Source organism: Temnothorax americanus, unplaced genomic scaffold (genome assembly GCF_048541705.1).
Source record: "Temnothorax americanus isolate GAGA-0224 unplaced genomic scaffold, ASM4854170v1 Scaffold28, whole genome shotgun sequence".
NCBI classification, from domain to species: domain Eukaryota; kingdom Metazoa; phylum Arthropoda; class Insecta; order Hymenoptera; family Formicidae; genus Temnothorax; species Temnothorax americanus.
In genome coordinates, this window is record NW_027509421.1 from 1883647 (window position 1) to 1909437 (window position 25791).

Below are 25791 nucleotides of genomic sequence, written 5' to 3' on the forward strand. Positions count from 1 at the left end.
ATCCAGTATGATACATACAATGCTTTAATAGTCTCTCATCTCTAATATATAAATATATCTTCCTCTTTTAAATTATTTATAGCGTATACATTTACACAATCGGCGTTATATATAAAACTTTTCTTTTCTCTCCGCAAAAATATTCCGTTGTCGTGCATATCTCATCTAGCATGACATAATTTTTTACACCGGTAGGATATAATTAAATTTATATTATTTATAAGCGATAAGGGGAAGAAATATGAGCAAAAATTTAAAATTTTAATCTTATTTTGTATTAAGGAGGTTCGATGGCTACAACAAAATGCAGAGAGTTTCATGAAATTTTAATATGTTGTTCTGGAATGCAAAATAGAATTATGTGAATTTTTTAGGAATTTTTCACCGTCCCGTTTTGAAAAAAATCTACTCCAAAAACTTAAAAAGTACAATTTTTGGATTAGATTTTTTTCAAAACGGGACGGTAAAAAATTCCCAAAAAATTCACATAATTCTATTTTGCATTCTAAAACAACATATTAAAATTTCATGGAACTGGCTGCATTTTTAACATAGGTTTTTATGGGAAATGATATATTGCATATACCTTCAAAATGAAATAAGTGCAAGAAAAAATGCAAATGATAAAGAAAGAAAAATATGCACATGTAACTTAATAATCTACAAATAAATGAGCGAAAGAAAGGGGAAGGTTACCGCACATTTCGTAGAAAAATTAATTATTAAAGCATAAATTGCTTGATTTTTCGTCTGCTAGACTGCCACGGTCGTGAACGACGTGAACAGCAGCACGAATTATACGCACGCGGCGACCAATCAGAGCAATCCCTTTCATTCCCACTACTTCAAACGCTAGTGCGCTGTTTCCAGAACCCCCGCGTCCCACTACTCCCTCCGATGAAGCCATCGAACCTCCTTAAAATAAATGATGATTTATGTGTAATTAGTTAAAAAGCAAAAATCAAAACCGGATATGATTAATGAAACGATCGGTGTACTTGTGCGTATGCATGTGTAATTACGGATCTTGAGTGATCAAGATTTATTTAATGTTTAATTTTAATCACTCGCAATTTGTAATGACTTCAATATTTTTATACGAGAATTTACGACTGTAATTTAGAATGCGCAGAATTAAAACAGTTTTTAATATTTTATGTTTAATGGGAAAAAGTCGAGAGTCGAAAAAAGTCATTTATTCAACGTGAGGTCGGCTGTAAAGTCCTCAGGGTTAACTCCGTAACTCGCGAATTTGTCTTCGTAACACCGTGACTTCTCTTCTATCGGCGAGAACTGCGCAAGTTCGCCGGCCTCAAGTTCGGCGCGGGATCGCGTTAGAGAAAAAAATGAGTAAATGGACCGGAATGGGAGCGATTCCGGTTATCTTCGGAAAGAGAGAGAGAGAGAGAGAAAAAAAAGCGAAGTCGCCGCGTTCCACGTTACAGTTCCCCCAAAGTTACGCAAGTCACGATGCCGGTCAGGCATGTTGGCATGTATCGACGACGGTTACAACGGCGGCGGTCAGCGAAAGCGATCTACTCTGCTGGTCCTCTTCGAGAGCTGGGCCGCGGGATGCTGGCCGTTCGCGCCTTATTCCGACGGAAATCGATTTTCCCCACGGCCTTAGAACGGCGATTCTTCATCCCGACCCTCGTATCTCGAGTGATTAGGAAATTCCATCTGCGGCCAGCGGATCCGATCCCCTTCCGTCCCAACAAACGTATTCTTGCATGTAAACGTTTCTCCATGTTTTATTTTCTGCTCTCTTTCTCTCGTGACGAACGATTCGATATTTCTAACATACGCAAGTGTCTCTTTCCGATTTTGACAAGTTCTAGATATGTAGTATACGACCAGTGAAAACAAGTGTATTCTTTACAAATCTTTTTTTCGCATAAGATAAACCTCTTCAGAGAGATCGACTTTTATATTTCTAAGCGAGTCAAAATCAGAGCGAAACACTCGAGTATATACCTTACCGTGCAAGATCTAGATTCACGCCGAGCCAAGAAACAATGCCGTATGTTACCGTTTCAAATTAAGCCTGTATCTGTATCTATATACGAACGCGACGTGATTGCACGGCGTTCAACAAATCCCATCTCAAATCCCTTTTCTCGCGGTCCCGTTCTGAAATATTTCGAAGCACTTTGCAGATTTGACGCACGTTCCCTTCGTGATCGGCCTGTCTCGCGCGATATCGCGTTACTGGCTCGTAGATTTGTGCGCGCAGTGCGAGGTGACGTTACCCGGGATCTTGCTTACTATGAAAATTAAAGTGTACGACGTACGCGCGTCGTTTTTTCCGTTGAATTTTGTTTTATCGTGCCGATGCTGCGATGAAAGATGACAGGATCGTCGTGACGCGACGGACGTGGACAATACGCGGCATTCTTAGCTGTCAATATTTTCGATATGACATCATGAATAATGAAATTTTCAATAATTTCAAGGAACAGCGACGCTTTTGTTTGCACGAAACGTCACCGCGTCCACGTGTTTACAATGATCAATGTGAGATATATTCATAAAGGCTCGACCATCTTTACACATGCTAAAACGCGCGTTCCTACACCTGCATTCCTTAGAATCGCATTAATGATATTGACAATCTACTTACGCAGATGACGTTGTATATTTTACATTTCTTTGCATTTTTCCAAAAATTCGCCGAAGTGGTCCACTTTAATGGTCAGAATTTCCTGATAGTCAAAACAGAGACGTATATACATATAAAACATATAACATTGCACATAATATGATAATATGATCTAACTATATATTTTCTCTTTCTCATTTCTTAATTAGAGAAGACAGAATAATTATTAATTTATAATTAATAATTAAAAAAAATTTATATTGGATGTTTTCAGACAGAATAAACACGCTCGAAAATGTGAAGCGTTTGTGCTGTCATATTTTGGCAAATATCATCTCTTGTAGATTTTCGTTAAACAGCTTGTAAAAACTAATGCTCTTCTTCATAAAGAGAAAACATTTTAACATTATTTCTGTTTTTTTTTTTTTTTAAATTTTGATACGATATAGAGAGTGTACAAATGATTTATTAGCGCATGTATTTTAGTTATAGATTATTTATTTGCAACTGTTTCTTAATTACTTTATTGTTTTAGTTATTTCTAAGTATTTTATTTTAATGAGAAAAATTAAACAATAAGAAATAATTGTTGTTCTCTATAACATTATTTTTATTTTTTTCCGTTTCCATATTTTTCTTGTCTCGATATTTAAATCGAGTTTTTCCTTGATATTTGAATCATGATCGGACTACGATCTGTTTAATTACACAACTTACAATTAGTGGATATTTATAGCTTCAATCACGAGTGTAAAAACTGCTGATCGCTGTCAGTGAGACTACGCATTCATTTTATTTCTCGTACATGATAACTCGCCGATGCTCGATTGCAATAACTCTTGAAGTCATAACGCTAATTTTTTTTCTAAATATTTATCCATTTGCTGTGTAATCAGTGTATCTTTCATTGAAAGATGCAATCTGCTCTTGGAATTTATTCCAGACGTTACTAATGCGCAGGTATAGATAAATGCAAATTTTTCTACGCACATCGACATGCGATATAGAAGAAGTGTGAAAAGCTACTAGAGTGTTTTAATCATATTCTACAATCTTACACTTTACGTCACAATATCATCATTCACATTGAATGCTTATCTGGATATAAAACTAAGTGTTTGGTTGTTTCACAGAAAAAAAAGAAGTGTTAAATCAAAACTCAATCAAATTAACGCATTCATTATTTCGTACATACAACAATCGTCTTACAAAAGTTCCAACTTTTTATTTCAATCTTTTTTCTTACAATTAGTTGAAATATATAAAGTAATATCATTCAAGCAAGTTTTCTTCGTTTAACGCAATATAATCTTATTTCAAGATGAGTTTCACGTTGAAACTAAAGATGTTTAAAACAAGAATATTTTTCTTATTTCTGGTGTATCATCAGCAGTTATTTTGCGATGTTTATTTTTAATATAATTCTTTTACAGTTATAGCAAATGGATTCTGATTATTTAAAGAAATAGAAAGATGGATGAGTTGGACAAATCGGGTATTGCGTTAAAAAGTCCATAGATAATTTTTATTAGCTAAGCTAATATTTGTTACTGCTAGAAACCAATAATGCCAATAATACCATTTATTTTTATGCTTTATAATAAATTTTATCAATATTTAAAAAATATTATATTATCACACAATACATTACATTCAGATATTTAACATCACATTGAATATTAATTGATATTCAAATATCAATTAAAATATTAAAATATTAATTTGTCAAGACTAAATTTTTATAAAAATGTAAAAATAAAAATGTTATATCAAAATTTTCAAAAATATTGTTACGGTGGTTTAAGATTTTGCGCATAGTATCTTTATAAAATTCTACTGATTAGAGACATTAAAGAATGGACCGTTTTGTAAAAATTTTAGAACATCAATATCGATTTAAAAAAGTGCGCGAGTTTGATGACTTGGGGCGTGTACAGTTACTTTCCAATTAAATATGTCCAAGATGAAAAGAAGATATTTTTTTATTTATGAGTTTACACGATGAGCCTTTACATAGCATTTGGGTTTTTATTAACGTTAACTTAGCGCTTGTGAATGCTGTTTACTGAGCAAATGTTTGAAAAATATGCACGTACCCTGAATTCTAAGAAACTTTGAATATTTATTTATATCTTTTTTGTAAGAAACGAACATGATGAGAATTACTACTTTTGTATTTTATGTATTTTATGTAAGACTAATTTATAGAAAATCACAATTGTGGTTTTATGGATTATGACACAAGCTTCGTCATATTGATACGACAAACGTTTGCTCTATATGTTAAATAATTTGTTTAACGTTGTAAGAAAAAATATAATTAAATTGCTTTAAAATATAATATTTCTCGCACACACACATACAATAAATAAAAAGTATCCTTTTGGACATATTTTATTTAAAGTAAGTAGAAAATTACTTCCTGCAAAGATAGTATAAGACATCACTTTTTAAAATATACATAAAGAAGTTTAAATTTAATTGTTTTAATTTTTTTATCATATTTATAAAACGCGAACTAGGAAAATAGTTTTGTGTTTAAGGAAATCTCGTTATATGTGCTCTATATTTAAACACGTTGAGTTGAGAGATCTTGCTTCTATGAACTGCACGGCGATATACCGTACAATGCGGTAGCGGTACTTCTTAACTCGGTTAAAATCTTGACATTACCTAGTTTTAGATTATTAAATCTTTTTTTAATAAAACATACGCGGTTTTAGAAATCGCTCTTTATCTGTTCAAATATGTCTTTGAATTAGAAATGCGTTCGAGAAAAATATTAGAAGTAATATTCATATAATGTAAGCTTATTTAATAAAGTTTATTTAATGCTTTCTTTAATTTTCAGCGGTTTACATATGCAAAATAGTATTTTTAAAAGATATAAAAGTATAATATATACCTATTAATTTTTATAGCGTGACTATTTTATGTTCTCGTAAATGAGAACGGTAATAAAATTATTAAAATATAATACAATACATTGAGATTATATAAAGTATTTTTTACACGATCAAACTCTTAATTTTATTATAAATTTCTTAACTAATACTTGCTATCTAGATTTTTTTAAAGATAACATTGCATGTAATATTGAAGTAATATATACGAAAGATCTTTTCTTCTATTATGTTTTTTCAATTTTTTCTCTTATATGTAAGCAAGTATAGCAGTTTCCATAATGATATCTCACTGTAATCCTCATAATACAAGAGCATTTATAAATTTTTGTAGATGTAAATCTGCATGTATTTTTAACCATTGAACCATTTAAAATAAATTTTATAAAACATTTTTATAAACATGTTTATAAAAACATGTTTGTAAAAACATGTTTATAAAAACATGTTTATAAAAACATAGTTCTAAAAACGGAAACATTGTTCTACAAAATTGATGTTAAATGGCGTTTTTTTAAATAAAATATGCAAAGAATAGTTTTGAAGTTATATGCAAATTGCGAATACATGCAGATTTACATTTATAAAAACTTATAAATGTTCACGTTTCGGCCCCTAGGCTGAATAAATATTATAAATGTTGTTTTTGTATTATGAGGATTACGATGAGATATATCATTATGCAAACTGCTATACTTTCTACATTCTCGAATAAAAAGATAGTACAGGTGTATCTTTCGCAAATTATAGTAAGGTAATATCGAAGATCTTTTGCCGTACGTTTCTCCGACTATTTCTCTTATGTAAAAATACAAAAACGTGTTTAGGAAAATAGGAACAAAATTTGTAAAACAGATTTTAAATTAAAATTTTTAATGAAATACAAAAATATTTTTCAAGTTACATGTGAATTGCGAACACGCACTTATGTTTATAAACATTTATGAATGCTGTTCTTGCTTGGTTCTTGCATCATTGCAAGGATTGTTTCGGTGAGATTACACAACTGCTATACTTGCTACAGTCCCGGCTAAAAAGATAGCACAAGTGTATTATCTTTAATTATATTATTTTAATTATAATGTTTTAATGTGTTACATTCATAATATCATCAATGTTACGAATGCTGGTTAAAATACTGTGTGTTATTTTTGTGTGTGTGTTGGTGAGTGTAGCAATATATATATTTCTAGAATTATTTTTGTGGTTATACATTTCCACTCCATCGTCAGCGATATAGCTAATAGTTTTTATAAAGTAGGCCAAATTAAAGTAAAAAATGAATAATTTATTTATTTTGTTTTTATTGATAGAAATTATTAAGATTTGCGAGTTACATTCGATTATATTTCCTGTATTATCTTTATGCCATGAACTATTGAAATAAATTTTTATCTAAAAAATTATTTTTTTTCCATACATAGGGGAGACCGGGGCTAAGCCGACAACGGGGCTAACTTGACACTATAGGCTTTTTGCCAATTTAAATCTATCGTAGAAACTTGCCTTTCCTACTGTAAATGCGTCTTTATGTGCCAGTATTATCAACGGAATTTAATAACATTCTGAGTTATAGCGTAATTTTTAACGCGACATAAAATGTTTTTGATAGTAAAAAGTAATTTTTCTGATCTCTCGAAAATGTCTACTCTTTCATCGAGCTTTACTCTTGCGAATCTACCGGTAAGTGATTTTGATGGGAAATTCGATGCTTTATACGAATCCGATAATAATTTTTGCATATTTTCAAAATTTTTATATTTTTGGAGTAACAAAAGTAAAAAACGACGTTCGGGGCTAAGTCGACAGGGGCTAAATCGACACGCTGTTTTATTGGTTCCCAATAATAAACGATGCTTGTAATGGAGCATATGGCCCATGACAAATGTGTGCCCACGTGTAATCGCGAATTTACTTGCATAAATTGTTTTTCAGACATGAGTTCAGATGAAAATAATTGAATGTTCAAAAATTTTTGTTCTCATTATTTCCAATGATTGTTTTACTTAATTCCAAATTTTTGTACTTTCTAAATACACGATAAGCAAATGTATATTTAGTTTCAGACAATAAAAAATAAGTTCCAGATCAAATTGTGTCGATCAGGCAAAGTGTCGAGTTTACCCCGGCATTTTTCAATTTGAAAATTTGTCTTTGCGTCACTTTTCCTTTCCTGGCGGCAAAACAAAGCGACGTATAGCAAAACTTCCTGAATCAATTTTGTACCTGAAGAAACACTCTTTAAATATATACCATTGAATTTGCCTACAAATTTTAATTAAATATTAAAAATTGCCTTTGAAAAAATAGTGTCGGCTTAGCCCCGGTCTCCGGCCCCTACAGTTACAAATCGCAGAATTTAATATGTGAATTTTATTTTGAGTTTGCAGGGACTTGCCTTTGCAATAGCTATCAACCTCAAAACGCAGGTGTGAAAGATAATTATTACAAGAAAATTGCTATCAATTGCTTAATACATCTTCGTAACAAGATCGCGTACTTCTCAATATATAATCTTATTCGTGTATTGTATAATTAGAGCTTAATTGTTTATAACGATACTTCCACGTTCCAATCGTGTAATGAAAATCGTGTAATAAGCGTCGCGCGCTTTTTCGGGCTTTCCGAGAAAAAATGATTAGATATAATCATATATGATTATATCTGGTATATATACATATAATTAGATATAATTGTATATGTTTTTATATAGGGTCATATCTAATTATACATGGTCTCATGTGCAATCAGTGGACCCATATACAACCAGATATAGCACCATATCTAATTGTATATAAAATAAATGTATGTGAAGCCAGATATAATAATATGTAAGTAGTGCACCCTATGTATAACTCAGTATAGTATTATATACAACTGTACAATGCGGTTACATATAGCCAGATGTATTCATGTGACTAATCTGGACCTATATACAGCCAGACATATAGCACTATATTTGTATGGATATAGATTCGCAAGTCACAACAGATATAATCCTGTGTGGCTAGTCAAGCCCATGTACAATAATATATAATATATTACAATATTATTTATTCAATCACATACAGCCAGCAATATTCATGTGGCTTACTATGGTATTACCATATAATAGATTTTTTGCCGTTAATGCATGGAATGCACCGCGGCAAATACTCGATCTATGGATGATGCATCCCGTATACCGATGCATATGAATTATTTAAACGGAACGCGGCCGGTTACATATACACTCGGTGGCTGGTTTTAAGCCGCGTCTTGCGAGACTTTCACCGTTCGTTTACTTTCACCATTGAAATTTTAGCACCGTCTATTTCGCCCATTCTGAGCAGAGGCGCGTGCAATTAGGCTGTTTTTGCGATCTGGAATAATCAGCAAATTGCTCATCCAACGGGTTTAGAAGCCGGTATTTTTTTTTACCGTTAACCGTCTGAGGTGCTTTTGAATATTTGCACGAGCAGTACGAATTTCTTCAAGTTCTCGATACTTGCCAGATTATTATAGCGAATTGATGTTTATCACGCTTTGATACCTGCATTAATTACATGCTTTTTTTGTACTACATTGTTACTTGTTACTGTTGTACTTGTCTATCTTTAGAAATTATTATTAATTAAGCTTACGTAATAATTAATTGGATTGGATTGGATATATTTTATTAACTAACTTTACGTTAAAAATTCCCTTATATGATTGAGAATCTTGAACACGGATTTCCAAAATTTTAAATAGTTAATTAAATGCAATAAAGATTAAATACTAACGATATAAACTGTTAGAAATTTAAGGTATAGTTATTGCAAATTGTTATTAAAAATTATTAAAATTAATTGTTGCACAACGAAATCTGCACGATACTATATGCGACTAAAGTGTAGGTATATTGTAATAAAATAGAAAGACAAATCTTACAAAAGATAACAGATTAAAGAACATTGTAGTTTTTACTTCATAGAATTTCATAAACATTTTACAACTCAATGATATTGAGCTCAATGACTTATCTATAAGAATTACTTATGGATAAGTCATTGATCTTAATATTATTATCTTTCTACCAATTTTTTCATTTAACATTAAACTAGAAATTAAAAATTGATATCAATAATTTTTTTTTATAACAATCTTCTTATTTTTAAATAGGTACAATAAGACACGTTTAGATACAATTAAACAGTAAATTATTTTTTGCTGAGATTTTGTTAGTCTCTTTTCTATTTCCATCTCTAAAAAAAAAGATACCTATAACTATTTTTTATTATCAACAGTGTGTCAATCTTAACATTCATTACCTGATATTGGTATATATGTGACCATGTTTCTTTTTGCTTGCTTTTGCGCAAGCTACAGTCGATCACCTGACCTACAGATGATCGAAAAGAAAATTTAAAATAAATATCAGCAGCAGTTCAATGTCCAAGAAGAATATTTTAAATGGTGGTTTTTACACTATGACGTGTAAGACTATTTCGAAATACTATTTTAAATATTAAATTTGATTTGAGACAGTGTTGTAATATTGCAATAAGATATTTATATAGAATGTGTCAAAAAACATGGTTTAATCTAAAAGAAGATAATTTTTTTATTTTATTTATTTTTTATTTAAACAGCAGTTATTTTTATATTATATTGATAAGAGAAAACTATAAAAATACAGATTTTTTTGCAAGCGTTTACAATTTGTTGAAGACCATATACGTTATCTTATTTTATTATTTATTATTTATGCAAAAGATATGACGAAGGAAAATTTTGAGTTTTATATTAAACGTTGCGTCTTATGTATGTGTGTGTGTGTGTGTAAAAAATAAAATTAATGTAGTTAATTTTTAGTATAATTAATTCTGACAATTATTATATGTATATATTATGTAGTTTATCACAACAAATATGTTTATGAAAGTATTAAAATATCTAACAAAATATATAAAATAAAAACAGATTACCTGATTGTCGGAAACAGGATTATAGATAAAACTAAAAGATTTTTTAATCCTAAAAATTTAATATATGTTGTAAAGTAATAATAAATAAATATGTATGTTCCAAACATACAGTAAAAATATGTAAATCCTTACTTTAAATTAATAAATTGATAAATTTTCTGTCTCTGCCTTATTCGGATTTTGTATTACACCATCGTTGTTGCTTAGTCAAAATTACAATAACCATGATTTCATTAAATATTCTTTTTTATACAAAATAAATATTCTTTTTTATTCTTTCGATATGAAACGCGGCAAGAGTTCGATACGTTACTACTCTATTTTTGAAAGAGGGAGAAAGGGGGACATGAGCAAACGCAGATTTAATTCTTATAAAGAAATGTATAATCTAAAAAAAATGAGCTTCGGTTCGGTTCCTAACTGGAAAGTTCATTTTTTGGCAATTCCGCTTCAGTTCGGTTCCTAACTGGAAAGATCATTTTGGCAATTTCGTTACACAGTCTGTTTTCGCTCTTCGATAAACTAGCAAACTTACACGAAATGTAAGTATAATATACACATTCACACGTGTACACCCGTTCATACATATAATATACATAGTGCATATTCATTTATACGCGTAAAAAAACTTCGCCGCGAAGCACCCAGAAGGAACACCAAAAGACCAGACTTTCAGAAATTCCGGCAGGCGTTCAACGCGCTCCTCCTCTCATTTTTTTATTTCTTCTAATATCTTCTATCTATTTAACGGACTACTTTTATTCGATCACGTCGTGAGGATAGCGACTGCAGTGGTGCAATGTGGCGAAGTGCTCTAAATGATTCGCAGTGTAATGTACGCTCGATACACGATTGAAGTCTCTTTGAATTGGGGGCGGGGCTTCTTATATTATTCATCAAAGCCTCGATTGTCGATGAACACGCGATTTCTGAGGCCGCTGTCCGAGATGTAACCGGTGGCCATTTTGTATTGATTTGCGTATATCACGCCCTTTTCGTTGCCGTTCTTCTTGATGCCATTTCTGTGCTCATTCTGTTCTTTCTTATCGTCCTTTTGCTTGCCTGACGTGTCCTTCAAACGCTTCTTCTTGTACGCTTCGTTGTAGAAGTTGCGGAAGAGGAAATAAAACATAACGGCGTGCATGCCGATAAACCAAACGAAAGCCTTCGGGTAATTGCAATCGATGAAAAGCAGCTGGAACGCATGGACCATCACGAGGATGAACTGGACCATTTGTAAGGTGGTCAGATATTTCTTCCACCACAGATATGGCTGTATTTGCGGCCCAAGCGCTGCTAGGAGATAGTACGAGTACATTATGATGTGTACGAAGGTGTTCAGAAAACCAAAGAAGGTGCTGTGGCCACCTACAAGAAATAAAAATCATCAGTATTATATATAGACGGGTTGCGTTTTATCCCGATATTATTAACAGATGAATATGTAATATCTTATAAAATCCGTCGCAAGTTGATCCACACAGAAAACTCGAGCTATATAATTGTTATTATGTTATAATTATTTTAAGGAAAATAAAAAGCAAATTTTAAATAAACTAAACATATAAAAAGCTTTCTGATGGGTTAATTATCACAACACAAATATCAAACTAATCTCGCTAAATTTGAATTCACATTTTGCATATTTGCGAAATAAAATGTGTAAATATTTTATATTGAGAGATAATAGTAGAAGCCCATATATATCGACTCGAATTTCAAGAAGATTGATATTAATCGATTGCGCTCTGCTAATGAAAGATAGAGATTGTATGCTTACCGGGGGTGAATTTAACTCCGAACCAAACAGACATGGGCATGCAGCCGTGATGGATGACATGGAGAGTGGTAATGTGATCGTTCTTCTTTCTCAACACAAAGAAGATCGTGTCCGTGAACTCCGTGAACTTTGAGATGTAGTACCACCAGGAACCTCGTGCCATTCGCAGCGCTATCGGATTGTTTGAGTAATCGACCGGCTGACACCTGAAGGAGTAATGTCCTCCCCAGCCTCCGGCCAGACTCTACGAACACGAGAGAAAAAGGATAAGGTTATCTCGATGAGTTTCTTCTGCATTTTGTACAGAGCCGCTTGGCAACTTACCTCGTTGAACAACCACGTGGAGAATATTACTTGAAAGAGATTGTACCATATCATCACTTTTCTGAGATCAAAGGGTTTTCGATTCTCCATCAGTTTCGGTCCCAAGACCTTAACGAAATAGGCATAGAACAAGCAGATCGCCAATGTGGGAAACGGGCCGCTCATCATCGACCAATCGTTGACCCTCGGATCGCTTTTATTGTCCATCAGGTCTCGGTAACCATCGTAAATCAATCGCACTAATTGCGCCATCTAAAATCAAAGTGATATTTTTGTCATTATTGTGTTACTTCTCATTAAGGCGAAGTCGTTTATGATCATAGTATAATGCGCTTTATGCCGTTCTGTCTTGTTATAAAACTGATGAGGTTTTATGGTAGAGGAAAACAGTGTTGTTATGGTTTAATTGATATTATTATATAAAAGTCTACCGATTATTATAGATATCGTTCTAGATAAATGGTTATATTTGTTGCTTGAGTAACGCGATTTATAATAAGTGTACGGTTTAAGTAACACTTGTTGCAAAACTAGGAAATATAGAAGTCGTCGGAATCATACTTCTTTATATTATGTAATTGATTATCATCGATAAGCTTGTCAAGTTTGATGTCTACTATGGGATTATGGCACAGACAATTAAAAGAGATCTAAAGTGTTTATTTTGAATGTTACGTTAGAATACCGGTCGTAGCCTAATAATTAAAGTAAGGATCTAAATATAACAAACATTGCTGCATACATCTAATTTTAAATCAAGAAAAGAAAATGTTTAAATTATATTAAACCAGAACAAGAGAGAGCATCCGCGTGCTCGCAATCATTTCAATTAGATCCTGCTTTTCCATCTTGTATATCGGCCGCACTTAATATAATACAAAAAGATATGAATACGTTGAAAATTTTTTCAAAGACGGACACTTAATGAAATAAAAAATTCTGAAATTAGTTACATTTGAAACGATAAGAATCCTGATAAAAGCAGTTCTTCTTCTTCTGTTTATAATGTTTATATTATAAATGGGAACATGGTTTACTCAGAAAAAACAGTGACTCAGAACTCAGAATTAACTGCACATTGTTATCGCGATTTTCATTTCTTAAAGTATTTCCACGAGATAGGCCGTGAAGCGCGCAACGAGAACAAAGGGAACAGATAATGCACCACAACGCACTCGCTTGATTTGAATCGCGAGGCACGCGACTCGATCTTCGGCACGCTCAACGTAAAGTTTCGAGGATTTATGGATTGCCACGTTTCGCCTTGGAAGGTTAAACCACCTCTCCTTTCACCTGATTAAAGCAGATCAGAAACTAACTAGTGATCTAAATGGTTTATCCAGGAGCGCGGAAACCCGCTTTTGCCACTGCTCTCCCCGCTTGTCTTCGCGATCTTTGCTCTTATCGGTACGGATCTTATTTTTCAACATTGAGAAAATGTTAACGTAAAAGGCGGCGTTTCGTCTGGCTTTTGTAATTCGTCGCGATAGTTGCGAAGATAAATTTTGCAAAACGTGACTTTTTTTGTTTAAATGTTCCCGAAGTTGCCATAAATTCCGTGTGGGAGGGATGTAAAAGATTCTGTTATTTTTGCAGAAAATTATTGCGTGGAAGTAAAAGGAAAAATACTTATTTGCACCGGAAAAGAGACAGAAAAATGTGACTGGAAAAATAATTGCGTGCATGGAAGTCGAAGGAGCTTCATTATCTTCATTTTTTTTATTACGTAATAAAAAATGATGACAATTCAGTTTGCAACATATCAGATTTTACCGTTTCGACATTCATTATTTTGCAACATAGTATTTCAAAGTAATCGTCGCGAATAATTTTATTCAATTAACATTATTATATGCCTATATATATATATATATATATATATATATATATATATATAGCACGCAATTTCATATGTTTTGTGAAAATTGCACTATGATATATGTAAATGATTCTATCTCATCAAATGTGGTACACAATGTTCAGTGGGTGATACTTTTGACGCATTAAATATGTCAATATTTGACTTTCGTCTCTATGACATAAAAGCTGCGACTAAATATATATGTTCCTACAGTAGCAATGTTGGGACAGGCATTGATCGTCTGTTTGCGTTTTAGTAATATTTTTCAAGATATATCAAATAGATATTCTACTAATTACAAATTCTTTAAGCAACCTAGAATGGAGTAGATCTTCTTTCGATGAAAATATCGAGACGTCAGAGGTTTTTGAGCATAATTAGCGGGTGAAGATAAAGGATTTTTTTCTAAGTTCGAGAATAATTCAGTTAAACAAATGGAATTTAATCTCAGTTCTTTTATCATAAGAATAAGTCGCTTTAAAAAATTGAAAAATTGTACTTAAATAATGAACTTTATCGAGCTCTGTCACTTCTCTATAGTAATACAACAGCACTGCGAAAAAATAATTTTGAGTGACAAGTTATAATCATAACACTAAAGATTTAATGTTCACCAAAAAAGATAATTTTTTTTACTGTTGCAATTTTATTGTAACAAGATAAGAAAGTTGGTGGACGGAAATTGTTAAATATATTTGCAAGCCATATTTTTTTGCAATTTAGCAATTCATTGGTGCATTTTATTTCGAAACCAGTCGATCTAGTTCCCTTTGCCGATTCGATTCCGTCACGTCTTAAACAGCATAGCGTACTTGCCAGTCTCCCGGTTAATTGCTCTTCTCTCAATCGAGGTGAGCCAGAGACGCGAAAACGGCCCGTTCCCGTGACTTCGCGATTCCCGACTTCCACGAAAACAAAACCCATTATTCTGGACAAAAAAACGACTGTCCAGCGCCGCGCGTGACTCGCACAAGTCCGCGGTCGCGAATTTCGCAACCCGCGTGCTCGCAGCAGAAAGGAAAAGTCGCCGTCTCGTTAAAGACTATACATGCGACTGAAAACTCGTTTCTCGCCGCGGAAAAATGCGGTCCCTTACACGCGTTCCCAGTCGTATCGATACTCGTCTCGCAATCCTGCTCGCTCCTCCGTTCCGCCGCGTTAATAGAGTCGACCTGCACTTGCAGCAATACGGCGACTCTACTGCGAACGTATTTTTAAAAATGCGTAACATTTAGACCCGAACGTTCGATATATGTGTCGACGACGGCGACGAGGGAGCTTATCTCTAATCATACGTAGTGTGCTCGATGCGTCAAGCGTACTCTCCAGTCGAGAGATTAAAATGATCCTTTCCTTAAGATGTTATGATATTTAACCATAATCAATCACGAGCGCGCAGATGATTTCTTTTTCATATCACGTAAAAGTATTATCGAAGAGATATGCGTGTGTTGCACAAAGTCGCTGCACTGACATGCGTTAACGCAATTGGGACAGTTTTTATCATCGCATCTCGCATAAAGTGATTTTCGTGCAACTTATACGATCTTACTTTCTTCGTGAGTGTAATATTAACGAATTGTTTTGATTATAGGTTGCCCTTACGTTGTATGTATAAGTGATCTAATGTAAGAAATAGTACCGTTGCTATCGTTAACCCGCTCGTCGTAAAATACTTTGATTCGCAAAACGTCTCGGAAACGTTTTCCGCGATCGAACGTTACGGCCAATTTTCTGGGCAATTATCCTAAAACCGTGTTTGTTCGATTGTACGAATAATTTTTATTTCATCGCAAGACGCGCAACATAGAATTTGCAAACATGTTTCGACATACGGTCGTAAATCATGTCGAAAAATACGGTAATCATAATGGAATTTCCATGACATCGTCATCGACGACTGCATCCTTCTTGAACGCACACGTGCCGGATGAGAAATTTCTTCTCCGTCATTCACAGGAAGTTTTCTTGAATTCACATCTCGTGCATTGTAAATTGTCCCCGGGTATTTTTGCCGAGCAATGACGTGAACTATGACTTTTGAACGAAAAAAAAAAAGAAAGGGAAGTGAATAATGGATTTGCGCGATATAAAGCTCGGCGTTCGGCTCGTGAGGCAATCACGAGCTAAGCCTGCTATTTGCTTGACGAGTCAGGCGCATCCTCCCGCATGTATTTGATAACGAAAGTGAGCTGCGACACCTTTGAGCTGTTCTTACGGCATGCGCCCATGATGTCGGGTTAACGTGCGTGATCGCGTGCCTGCGTATGTTCATACGGGCACACGTATTTTAATTCGCTTTTAATTAATGCGCAACGTATTTATGTCTGTGCAACGGAATTCGCTCGACCTTAAGGAACGAAGAAAACATTTTTTTCAAGCGCGCTAATGTGCCGTAGAAGAAATCTGTGAAGGACGAACGAGTTCTGTGTTGGCGTGCAGAACAAAGTGCGATATTTCCGAGATCAAAAGTCAAGAGTTTTCCGGAAGAAATTTAGAAATATGTACATCTGCAACTTTTGATTTGGAGGGAAGTCGTTTATTTGTGCGATATATAAGAAAATTAAATATATAATTATTAATTATGTTTAATTAAATAATTATTAATATGATTATTAATTATATTTAATTAAAATATTATTGTTAAGAAATTAATTAGCGACGTGTGACGAAGATGAATCGTTAATCGATATGCTAAAAATAAAAAGTAAATAGATTATTAATATTTATTAGCTTGAAAATATTTATGAATTAATAATGTCTACAATGTAAGTAGTATACCTACATTTTGTTTGTCTGTTTTACTAAAAATAAATTTTGGCAGCTTTTAAAATGTATATTAAATTATTGTTCTTAATTAAACGCCTCTCGATATTTTTAATCATATGTTTTTACCTTAAACGGTCAATATATCTGACATAAATATTTAACATACAATTTTAATCAGGTTTTTTTTACTATTTGAAATTACGTATAAATTAATTTATGAGCTTAGGCAAACAAGAAAATATTGATTCAGAAAAACATGAATGAAATATCATCCAGCAAAAATGGATCTACATTGACTAAATTCTAACGTTTTCATATTAGGAAACTCATATTATTTCTTGAATTACGATGCCTCCGTTTTCTTTTTTTTACATCATAAATGTAAAATTTTTATATTGACTAAATCTTTTTGTATATTTAGTTTTGAAATATGATTTTTGGTGATGAGCATGTTAACTTTGTCAATAAAAAAATAAATATTTTTTTTTATAAATGTACAAATAAAACATTTTTTTTAGTAGAACTCGAAATAAGAATATTACATTTAGATTTGCAACTTTTGCAACTTTTTCCAAGTATATTTATTAATCTGCTTTTTAATCTGTTTTTTTTTTATTATACATTTTGTACGTGTATACATGAAACAGAAAACAGTCTATATACCATAAAATCGGTGATCGTTACGGTATGTGCACTCAACATATTAATAATACAGCCAAGAATAATTCACTATCTATCTGCATAACTCGAATGTCACATATGACAAATTGAAACGCACATATATTCATTTATTTCATTTCATATCAACATTGTATCGATTGCTTGGTAGAAAAAAAATCTTTCGTAAAGTATGTTTTTTTAATTTATAAAAAAAAGCATAAATATTTGTAAACGTGCTTATGATCTACCACACGTGGAATATACCGACAATCATTAACTTGTTTAAACGCAGAATCTTAACTTGAATATTTCTCGTAATAAAGAATTGTGTAACTGCGCCGTGTGATAACAACAGTTCGCACACGGAGCACGTAAATCGTGCTATACTCACTGTGTCACTCTTCGCGTGGTTTTATCGTTGCGAAATCCTCTCGGTGCGAAACAGGCGCGTGCAGAAGTTTCACTGAAGAGACGGTGCTGAATTCGCGAGTGTGTGACCGTGGTACCACCGTGGTGACGTATCCGAAAAGGGAAGAGAGAAAAAAAAGAAAGGACAAAATATAAGGTAATTAGATCGTGGCACGAGCAAGGTGTGAGACACCTCTTCCGCGAGGCATCAGTCGACAAACTGAGGCCGCACCGCTATCACGGGGCCTTATATCGTCTCTCATCGAACACCTCCACGAGCGTGTCGTAGGTTACGTCTTCTTAATTTATCGCGCTTTCTTACTATCATCCTCGTGGAAGAGTAGATGAGAATGAAGATGCTTCGTTCGTTCATGTGGTTTTATTACTCCGTTGAAGGTGATTCTCGTCAAAACTCGCCCTGAATCGACGATGCATAATCATATAGCTGTGACACGAAGAATATGAGAGTGTCGGCGAAGGTCTGTGACTTGACAAATTTATTTGGCGACGTGTAAAATTGACAATCGTAGTAATTAAATTAAAGTTTACTTTTATTTGCACTATAAACAAGATATATATCGAAATTGAAAGTGATAACAGACCTACATTTATATATATTTTACAGTTTCGTGATCTTTTTAATATCGATTTGTTACAAGAAAATTCCAATCGAAATTGGAGTAATATATATGTGTACTAATTTATTGTTGTTCCTTGTAACTCAATTTGCTTTCAAGAAAAAGGTACTTTGTAAAAAATTTTTACTTTGCTCATTACCGATTGATTTTGCATAAAATATCATTCTTCTCATGTATATGACCGGTTACTAATTTAATGGAAAATAAATTATTTCGGAATTCTTTCTTTTTAAAATGTATATTCTTAAGATTGAAGAAAAATACATATTCGTATACGCAAACATATATGTATATTTGTAAGCCTGGTGATAATAAAAATTTGTGCGCAATACGAAGTATAAAGGAAATTGTTTTTATGTCCGTAAATTGTATCAGTCTATTGTGTCGGTGTGTAGAATTTTGTATTATAAATACATCCTATTGTGTTAGCCTTTGAGAATGTTTCGAATATTGTTTACAATGTACTCAATTTACTAAGTCTATTCTGTAGTTATTACGAGAATATTTGCGTGACTCTGAATTTAATTATCTCATCCTTGATATGTGTGGCTTTGCGCATCAGAGAACTATATTCGAACAAACAAAGTTTATGATGGAGCATTGATGAAATTTTGATGCAAATATCCTATTTGTATCATCGATAATATTTAAGAATATTTAATTATATTGTCGACATATTAATCTTTTAAATGCAAGATAAATGTTTGAGTTAAAGATACTTATACTTATTTATTTTGCGTGAAGTATAATGTTTTAAGAAAAAAAATAATTTTAAATTATTTAATTAAAAATTTTTTTAAAATAATTTAAGTTAAATACATAAATGTTTTACATACATATAACATGCATTAACATGCATATAATAGGCATTAATAATTTGTATATAATTTGAATAAAATTTTAAATTAATTTGCTGAATAATATTAGTTTTATGATTTTTATCAATACTTTGTATTATATAAAAATTGGCGAATAAATTTAATTACTTTTGAGCAAATTGCTTTGTATTTACGTATTATACTTGATTTTGCGCATAATACTTGCTTTTGGTGGCTTTTTTTTAGGACCAAGTGACCAAGCGCTTTTTACGTGCAATTTTGCATACTTATCAAGGATGATTGCCCAATTTTTGTCGAAAACAAGTCATGATATGCATACAATACGTTCAATAGAATTCCCGCAGACTAAATTCTCTTATTTTTTATTCTTTACAAATACTATTAATGATCTTTCGTAAAGATTGTATCAATGCACAATTTATTCTTTACGTGCCGATAATAAAAAGTATATAAGGTGACATTGAATGCGTTCTATCGTGATTTATGCACTATTTATCCGGTGAACATAGGTATTCAATTACGGTTAAATTAGAATATGATGCAGTAATAAACTTGGAATAGTACCATTTGAATATAATTGAATATAATTTGAATATAATTCCCTTTTGCGCGATTAATTTTCATGAACCATATCTATATATATATATAGTACCATATAACGTTGCATCTTTGATTACAATTGTTATCAAATGCTGTCATATTGTTATATGAAAAAAAAAAATAATTACATAGCGTTACTTTGTGCGAATAAAAATATGGTAAATGTTTAGTATAACGCTCTCCCCTCCGATTTTCTTAAAACTTTGTAAAATTGTTTATTTCTGTGTGTAAAAAACATTCTGAAAAGGAAAATCGTCGCTCAGGTCTCGTTTTTTTAAAATTTAATTTCTAAGTTTTGATGTCGGCAAAGGTAGGAAAATGATAATTTACGTTTTTAAAATACTGCACAACTTTATTTCGTCATGGGTAGCGACTGTGTCACGACTTGAAGGGTTCCACACACACACACACACACACACACACACACACACACACACACACACACACACACACACACACACACACACACACACACACACACACACACACACACACACACACACACACACACACACACACACACACACACACACACACACACACACACACACACGTGTGTGTGTATGCCCAAACGTAAATTATCATTTTCCTAACTTACCGACATCAAAACTTTGAAATTAAATTAAAAAAAAACGAGACCTGAGCGACGATTTTCCTTCTCAGAATGTTTTTTTACACACAGAAATAAACATTTTTACAAAGTTTTAAGAAAATCGGAGGGGAGACCGTTATACTAAACATTTACCAAAAATATTTACGAGCTTTTTATTGCACTTCCTAATACCTTCTTCAATGTCACTTAATCATTAATGCACTTGTGACTGACTTTCAATTTCCATTTAGCATGTCATTTTTTCCGCTGTCGTACACATTATGAATATCGTACTCATGTTTTATAAACTACTAGACACTACAGACGCGCGCTTCGCGCGCGCTATTTAGCTAGCATTATGCTATTACTATTACACTATTAACCCTTGTCAAAATATACGATGACAGCTGCAAATGAAGTAAGCGCAGCAAGAGAACCAATCGGCATCGCGGAAAAGTGATATAATATTAACCTCGCGACACGACGCGAGCTGTCACATCACGACACACAGGACGCACTACACGCACGAAACTCGCCACACTCCGCGATGACAGTCCCTCACGGGATGAAGCAAGCTACGGGCGCGGCAATCAATCGAGATAACCAATCGGCATCGCGGAAAAGAGGCTTCAATTTTTCGATACAAACGAAATTCACTCAGTTAACACGCCTTTTTTAAAAGTGGAGGGAGGAGGGATGGTCTACATATTGTCTTTATATTATACTATATATATACATAGTCTGTCATACACACTAATAGTCTGCATCAAGATAATGGTTATAACAAGGAAAAAATACATATAATACTAATAATAATAGAATCTATATATTTCTTATAATAAACGTTTCTAAAGACTATAACTGTGCACGGTAATTTGATGAACAGTACGCTTTTTTATTTTCCACTTTTCGAATGAATCACAGTTTATCAAGCGAGAACGACTGACGCAATACGATGAAATCGTATTCTTTGTAATTTTCCGTAGATTCTTGAATATATTGACTTTTTTTGTCGTAACATAAAGTGGACGATGAACTCAATTAAAAAATACGGAAGTCTCGGTAATGTGGTAATGAAGGAACAGAGATAAATTGAGATATCAAGTAATTCTGAAGTGATGACACAATTTACATATGTCTCAATTTTAATATTGGAATTTCCATTAGACACTACATATATTAATATTCTACTTAACTTTTTGTCGCTCTGTTTGTGCTGTTTTTCAATTTTTCCGTATCAACGCATCTACGTGATGTACTCAAGATGATTATACATGTAAAAGATCGTTATTATCGGTAATGATGCACGTAAATACATAATTGTCTGGGAAAATTTAAAGCGTCACTTTAAAACTACATATTGAGCATAATTAAAAAATAGGTAAAAAATTGACATTGAAATTGACATCGATAGACCAAGGTCACTTCTTGAATCCTTGGTCATACCTGTGGACCAGCGTATTTTTAGGTTGACTGGACTGGTACTTCTAAGTGGGAACATCGTGTGTCCGTGACGCGTAACAATCGTAAACGGCGTATATGTTGTCGATTATATAGAAATCGGCATTCAAGATGCGTGGCGAGCCACGTTCGACCAAGCCACTCCGCAAGATCGAGACGCAATCGAGACAAGTTAGCTATTTATATAATTTACTACTATTCGCGATGCGCGCAACGAACTTTGGCACTGGGTGGTCCTTATTTGTAAGAGACCGCGCATATAACGAACAAGCCTAGCGGTCTGCGTGGCGTGAAACAGTAATGAGCGCGCGATGTTTAGCGCTCCCTCGTATCTGCTTGAGTATTCGAATCGCGCCGGACGGAAGCTGAAGAATAGCATGAGGTATAGAGATTTTAGCGAGAGCAGTTTTTATAACGGTAATGATAAGAATCTACGACGTAAAGACAACAGTTTGTTTGTAAATAATAACAATAAATTTTGAATGGGAGAGACAAAGGAGCGAACTGAGAGATAAGGTAGATTGAACGTACATCGTTTTAATTTAAAATTTAAATAAGGCCGTTTAACTTATAAAAATATAATTTGAACATATTATGAATTTTTCTGAATAAAAAGATAGAATTATTATAGTTTTATAATTGTATAGAAATTATTATATTGAAATATACAGTAATTATTTGTATAATAATTGTAATTTTTTTGCTGCACGTTTACGTATCTTGTGTATTTAATTGTGGATTATAAGATATACAAGATATGCTTCGTGGATGATCCGATTCACGCTCACAGCGCTGAAAGCATCGCTTTTTACAACGTTGTAAGCGTGAATCGGATCGCAGCCTTTAGCATGTACTTTAAGTTGTAAAGCGGGGTCCACGCTGCCTATTCGCCGAAGGCCCCCCTTGCACCCCCCTCCCGCGTGTGTGTGTGTGTGTGTGTGTGTTTTGGTAGGTATATCGGAAAGAATAGGTATAAAAATAGGTAGGCTACATATTTTTTGGGCTCCCCGATTGACTATCACTGTCGGAGTCACAACAAAGGTTTTACCAAGAGAGCCGCAAGACGATATAAAAATTCGGAAAAGACCCTATTGTAAATAATTACCGCGAGAACAAACGGTTTTGCTAAATTATTGCTCTCGCTGCAAAAAATGTTGGTTCTCCATATTTTGCGACTAAATTTATATATCTAATTTTTTTCCCGTGCACACACACACACACATCAATACCGATTTATCTTATCAGACTTTGATATCCACGGCGGCTCTGCACGCCTAAGATCTTTTTTTTTTTCTAATACGAATAACGATGGATTAACGAAACACGCGTCGTACGAAATTAATGACACCGGGCGTCGGGACAGATAAGGAAGCGATGTCGCATCCGCATAGTGGTTTGCGGTCGGGGCGGACTATGGATAAAGGAGACAAAGACCAAGCTCGCGAAGAAATTTTTATATCGGCGACTGCTGGCCGGGGGCGACCTTGGCCGTGCCATTCCGCGACTCACTAATTGTCGTGCGATTATCGCTTGCGGAATTAAAATTCGCGTGGTGCGTGGATGACGAACGCGCGCGTTCGAATTTAAGTCGCCGTTTGCACGCAGGAGATGTATACGCATACGTTGCTACAATACGTGCTGTTTACATACCTCGCGGACCGAGCCAACAACCTGCGCACCACGCTAATCTCCAGGATCTTTCTTGTCAATTTGCTCCTAATCTCTCTTTTTTCTGTTTTTATTCTTTTTCATTTTATTATCAAGGTAACTGTCGCTCTATGAAAGGAAGATGAAGTAAATTACTCCTAGAATATAAAATAGATTATTAAACGTATATAATAAAACGGATAAAGAATAATTCATTATTACGTGTTATTAAATACCTAAGTCAAGATATATCGTGTCAAGATATCGCATTCCTAGAAGAATACTGTCCCAACTAAAAGAATTTCGATTTTGACGGTAGGTATGTCTAAAATCTAAAATGTCACCTACGTATTATAATAATATTACAATAGTGGAGGCAAATTATAGGTTTTTATCCTGGAACCGGTTAAAACTACTAGGATTTGTACTTTTTTTTAAATGTAGGTAATTAAAAACACTACAATGTTTATGGGTTAAAAATTGACGCTAATTGTTTATTTAATAAATTTTTATTTAATAATTATTTAATAAATTAAAGTGTCAATTTTTAACCCATAAACATTGTAGAGTGTGTTTTTAATTACCTACATTTAAAAAAAGACGTTCAAAACCGAGTAGCTTTAACCGGTTCCGAGATAACGCATTTTTTAAGTCTAATTTGCCTCCACTACAAGTCTATTACTACGTTTACGCGAGCGTTACTTCTGTAGTAACTTACGATAATTCCTTCGCGTAAACGGGATTTTGTAGTAACTTATGATAATTTACTCCGCGTAAACGAGTGATATATCGTAAGTTACTACAGAAGTAACGCTCGCGTAAACGTAGTATATGTGGGAAATCCGCAGCCCGAAACAGAAATGTAGTCGTTCTGCTTTTAAACCGGTTTCCTGGATAAATAGTAGATATTATAAGTGAATTGACAAGTGAATCACTGCAGACTTTTTCAAGAAACAGTATAAACTTTATTATAATAAAATATTTGTAATTGTGTACGTGCGTTAATTATCTAACAATTAAAAAAAAATGGAATTAAATTTGTTTTTCCTCTTTCCTGAAAATTGTGAATTTTTGAATTGTGATAGTATTCTTCTAGAGGTACGATATTATTAATAGGTGGACATAATTTTATATATTTCTTTTATATAAATGTCAATATAATAATGTAACTTTTAGTAACGCATTTCTTTGATGAAATGAAATGAAAAATTTAGTTTCTTTGATGAGCGCTATTATTTCAGTCATCAATTTTCCTCGACGCAATTTATTGGAATTAAAAATTAAAACTAGTGAGAGAGGTCTTCGGTTGATGTCAATACGATGTCAATGATTATACGTTCAGTGTTATTAACTTTCATGAAGTGCAATGTCGTATTTCCTCAATTTCGAAAATTTAAACCATTGTCACTTTATTTATATATATCTAGGTCAGATATTTACATATCCGGTTCCGAACGGTTACAAACCGTAATAAATTTTTCTTTCTTAAAGCCGCAATAATTTTTAAATATATTTTTGTCCTCTCTCTACATTTTGAGATTGCCAAGAGAAATTTTCGACAAAATAAATAAAGAAGTAAATTCATGATTTCATAGAATATCCTTTATTATAATTTTAATTGATTATTTAAAGGTGCACTGAAAGAAAAAAATGATTGGAATAACTATAATCTCACTATATATTATAGTTAGTTTTGGCCTTAAACATGTTTTTATAGTTTATTTACACATGCAAGATATAGCAGAGTGAACATATATTTAT

At 33.1% G+C, this 25791-nt stretch overlaps 2 protein-coding genes across 2 annotated transcripts in view; both read right to left on the bottom strand.

The window, feature by feature from the left end:
* Positions 1-2208, bottom strand: part of LOC143899696 (very long chain fatty acid elongase AAEL008004) — a 32101-nt gene extending 29893 nt beyond the window's left edge. The window contains exon 1 of the mRNA XM_077410167.1: positions 1980-2208. The gene's annotated coding sequence lies outside the window, so the exon portion shown is untranslated. The remainder of the gene's footprint in view (positions 1-1979) is intronic.
* A 5629-nt stretch (positions 2209-7837) lies between these two features.
* Positions 7838-18485, bottom strand: LOC143899602 (very long chain fatty acid elongase 7). Its single transcript, XM_077409993.1, has 4 exons — positions 18237-18485; positions 12556-12807; positions 12232-12475; positions 7838-11819 (listed from the first exon to the last, which is right to left on the bottom strand). Exons 2-4 carry the CDS (start codon positions 12805-12807, stop codon positions 11341-11343), a joined length of 975 nt encoding a protein of 324 aa, XP_077266119.1. The 5' UTR covers positions 18237-18485; the 3' UTR covers positions 7838-11340.
* Between the last annotated feature and the right edge of the window lie 7306 nt (positions 18486-25791).

Coding starts and splice junctions, on each gene's coding strand:
- LOC143899602 (XM_077409993.1), bottom strand. CDS start 12,807: ATGGCGCAATTAGTGCGATTGATTTACGATGGTTACCGAGACCTGATG. Junction 12,476..12,555: donor CCACGTGGTTGTTCAACGAG/GTAAGTTGCCAA, acceptor TCGTGTTCGTAG/AGTCTGGCCGGAGGCTGGGG. Junction 11,820..12,231: donor CGGAGTTAAATTCACCCCCG/GTAAGCATACAA, acceptor TATTTCTTGTAG/GTGGCCACAGCACCTTCTTT.